We start from the raw sequence: 4,018 nt of genomic DNA, 5'->3' as shown, positions 1-4,018 counted from the left end.
ATACTTACCCATAGTACCAATTACTCTGAAAATATGTGACTCAGGCAAGTTCACTGTCTCCTCTGAGATTCAGTTTCCACATCTTTGCAAGAACAGTATCACACTCAGCTCATGGGTTACAGTGAAATAAAATGTATCTATGTAAAAACAAGGAGCCAGGTGCTCATGGTTCATGCCTAAAATCCTACCCCCACAGGAGCCTGAGATCTGAGGATCATAGATTGAAGACAGACTAGAAAGTTTGTGAGACGCTTGTCTCCATTAAACTATCAAACAAAACCTGGAAGTGGAGCTGTGCCTCAAGTGGTAGATTGCTAGCATTGAGCAAAAATGTCTCAGAGACAGAGGCCAGATCCTGAGTTCAAGCCCCAAGACCAGCATCAAAAACGACCAAACCAGAACAATGCTGAGAGAACCAGATATGGCAGAATGATTTATTGTCAGTGAGACTGTGTGATCTAAGAGACTCCCTGATTCTTCTTGCTCCTACAGCACTGCACTCACTTCTTTTACTCTTTGCTTCATTCAGAGCATAGATCCTGGGTACCAAGCATTCAACCAGGCCCTAGGAATCTGGTGAGCAGCTTACACAGGGAGGGGGAAGGGAGAAGCATTGATATGCTATCACCATGAACATATGTTCATAAGCTGTTTGAAAGCTATGAAGAACTATACAAAGTATTAGGAGAAGGTGGTGTTGGAGAGGGTGGAATTGAATTAAAACCAGAAAGGGCTTCCTTGGGGTCTGAAGTGCACATAGAAACTGACCAGGCTAAGTTAGAAGTCACACAATGAACAGGAACTTCCTAGAACTGACAGGAGCCAGATCACTTGAGGCTGTGTGACTGGCATGGAGTGAGCATCCAGCCCAGAGTTCATGCAAGCCAGGAACAACATCCTGCAGCCCTGGAGATCCCAGTCCTCCAAACAGCTATTGCCATGCTGTCTCTCAGCCATTTCCTCACTCTTCCCCCTCCCTAAATTTAACACAAGTTCACAAACCACAGCTAGCCAAACACTCCCTGTCACCCCTAGTCAGGCCCAGCCATGTGCTCAGAACACTTCCGGTCTTATTTGGTTAGGGCCCAAAGTGGGATTAGGACACTTCCGGTTGTCTTTTGTGAGGCCCCACCAAATATTCAGGGCACTTCCTCTCTTCCCTGGTCAGGCCCTGTCATGCCATACATGCCCTAAGAGAACTTCCACTCGTCCTGGGTTCAGGCAGTGCTAACCAATAATTTGGCCACCTCACAGAGAAGCTGGCTCCTTAAAGCCTAAGAGAGTGTCTACTTAATTCCCTCCGGGAACCCTGGGTTTTGTGGACAGAAATGTATGCTTCCAGTGGTCCCTCTGCATTCAGCAGCAGCAGCTCTGACAGGTAATGGTGACAATAGAGGAGCCCTTCAGCTCCTGCCAGAGCAGGTGAGCAGTCAGAAGACTGCAAGAAATATCACACAGCTCCATGGACTTGAGACTTGTGAGTTAGAAAGCAGAACTCTCTTTTTCTAGCAGACTTGCCAGACTCTGGGGAGGAAATCTCAGGGCTGTGCCCTAAAGGGTCACTTTAAACAGCTACCCTATGGGGGACACTGGAGAGTTCTATCCAGAGTCATTTCAAAAACAAAGGCATACCCACCAGACACTTGGACTGCTGCTGACTACAGGAACGCCCTCTGACAAGGAGAGCCAGCTCACACTCATCAGGTCTCCTTCCTGGTATGATCTGTATGCAAAGCCAGGCCCTCATTGGGCTAAAAAGGCCCAATTCTCCCCTCCACTCTCCTCAGCACTAAAGAATCATCCTGGGTCCACTGCTGCCACCTCCTCCAGCCGCTGTGGTGCTGCCTGTGTGCTTGTTCGGTGTGGACCAGAGACCTCTTTTGTGAAGCTCATCTGAGGAGACTCCGGCGCTCACGATGGCCGACAAAAAGCCCAAGGAAGGAGTCAAGACTGAGAACAACGATCATATTAATTTGAAGGTGGCAGAGCAGGATGGTTCTGTGGTGCAGTTTAAAATGGAGAGGCATACACCACTTAGTAAACTAATGAAAGCCTATTGTGAACAACAGGGTTTGTCAATGAGGCAGATCAGATTCTGATTTGATGGGCAGCCAATCGATGACCCAGACACACCTGCACAGTTGGAAATGGAGGATGGAGACACAATTGATGTGTTCCAGCAGCAGACAGGAGGTGTCTACTAAAAAAGGGAACCTGCTACTTTGCTCCAGAACTTTGTTCTTATAGACCAAGAATACATTCTTAATTAGAAAACTGCAATTTGGTTCCACCACATCCTGACTACTACAGTATAGTTTTCTCTATTCTTTCCTTTTCCCCTTCCCCATTCCTTTATTGTACATAAAGTAACTGGTGTATGTGTACAACCATATTGCTTTTTCTTTTTCTTTTAAACTAAATGGACAGTGGTATATTTTGATTGACATCGAATGTAGATGGGATAGGGAAAAATACTGGTCCTGTGAAAATATCCCCCTTCTTCATTCATGACATGCTCATTCAATTTTATCTTTATATTTCAGTAATTTATTTTGCTCTCACTGTTTTGACAAAAAAAAGAAAAAAACAACAAAAATCCTTGCATACCTTGTTTGATTGGAGAATTTTAATGTTTTTATTTATCATTGTAAAACCAAGGACAATTTTATAACTTTTTTGTACGTAGCTGTTGCATGTAGGGCAATCTGTCTTTAAGTAGGGGTAAATTACTCTTAAAAAAAAAGAATCCTAGATCGTTTTCCCTTCAAGTCAAGCGTCTTGTTGTTTAAATAAACTTCTTGTTTAAAATGAGCTGTTTTTTTATTACAAAGATGAAACAAATAATACGAAACAATAAGATGAAACAAACAAAAAAGAATCATCCTGGATTCTAAGCTCCCAGAGTCGGCTAAGGCCCCTCTTGAGACTATCCTGAAACCAGTGTCTCACTCTGCCCCGTTCTCCTGCTCTCTCTTCCTTGGTCTTGTTAGTATGAGAACATTACCTGGCAGCCTCCATGTAGCTTCACCTCAGAGCCCAACCACAATTGACTTGACTCAGATAGATACCTTAGCCTCTGAGAGGGTCCAGTATCCTGAGCCTGAGGGCCTAGGGATGTGGATCCCATGACATCCAGGCTTCCCCTGCACTTACAGGCTGGATCAGGAGGTTCATAGTGACCAGGTGAAAGAGAAAACTAAGGGTTCTGAAAGGAGAAAAACCTTACTTGCTGGTCATCTTTGGAAGGTAAGGAGTGGAACTCCCTCTAGCTGGCCACAGACCAGGGATGAGCCCTTTGTGCCTGGTCCAGATATTAGAGATGGGGAAAGTAGCCTGGGGTGGTGGGAGAGACAAATAGAGCCAGCCAGGAAGAAAACAAGAAACCACAGCCTGAATGATGTAGGGTATCATTGGTAGGTAGTGAAATATATCACTTAACCTGGCTAAACCCTTCTGTTAGATAAGTAAGGAGATGAAAGTGAGTGCCTGAGTGAACAAGTGAGTGAGAAAGTGAGAGAGGAAGTGTACTCTGGCCCCATAGTATAATCAGCAGTAGTCAGTAGCACTACAGGCTCCACAGTGTGCCAGATTGGAACAATGAAAGTAGTCAGTACAAGAGGGGCAAAGGCAAAGAGAGATCTCCTTTTGGTCAGATTGGCTTAGACTTTATCCATTTTACTTATCTTTTCAGTCCATCAACTTTTTGCTGATTCTTTGTATAGATTTTTTTAAAAATCTTTACTTCATTATTTTTGCTCTCATCTTTATCCTTTTGTTCTGTTTCACTGGTTTGGAGTTTGGGTTTTTGGCTTTCAAGAGCTTATGGCCTACCATTAGGTTATTGATTTGAGATATCTCCATTTTGTTGATAAAGGCACACAGAGCCATAGACTTTCCTCTTAGAACTGCCTTTGCTACGTTCCAAAGGTTCTAATGTGTGTTCATTTTTATTAGAGTCTAGGAATTATTGTATTTTCACTGCTTTTTCTTCTTTAACAATCTTCTTGTGTGTGCGTGT

The 4,018-nt window shown here is 43.9% G+C and overlaps 1 protein-coding gene across 1 annotated transcript; it reads left to right on the top strand.

Annotated features, from left to right (window-relative positions):
• The first annotated feature begins 1,916 nt into the window (after positions 1 to 1,916).
• On the top strand, positions 1,917 to 2,376 carry LOC105983409 (small ubiquitin-related modifier 2-like). Its single transcript, XM_013013263.1, has 2 exons — positions 1,917 to 2,070; positions 2,128 to 2,376. The coding sequence occupies exons 1-2, from the start codon at positions 1,917 to 1,919 to the stop codon at positions 2,202 to 2,204; spliced, it is 231 nt and encodes a 76-aa protein (XP_012868717.1). The 3' UTR covers positions 2,205 to 2,376.
• Positions 2,377 to 4,018: the final 1,642 nt, after the last annotated feature.

The sequence above is a fragment of the Dipodomys ordii genome, unplaced genomic scaffold (assembly GCF_000151885.1).
Source record: "Dipodomys ordii isolate 6190 unplaced genomic scaffold, Dord_2.0 Scaffold19, whole genome shotgun sequence".
Classification (NCBI taxonomy): Eukaryota; Metazoa; Chordata; class Mammalia; order Rodentia; family Heteromyidae; genus Dipodomys; species Dipodomys ordii.
The sequence above is the reverse complement of the archived record's forward strand: the minus strand, read 5'-3'. Positions and strand labels throughout refer to the sequence as shown.

Bases quoted from the DNA above. Each gene is read 5' to 3' on its own strand.
- LOC105983409 (XM_013013263.1), top strand. From the start codon at position 1,917: ATGGCCGACAAAAAGCCCAAGGAAGGAGTCAAGACTGAGAACAACGAT. The intron at 2,071-2,127 runs GTTTGTCAATGA...TCGATGACCCAG, and splicing joins AGCCTATTGTGAACAACAGG to ACACACCTGCACAGTTGGAA.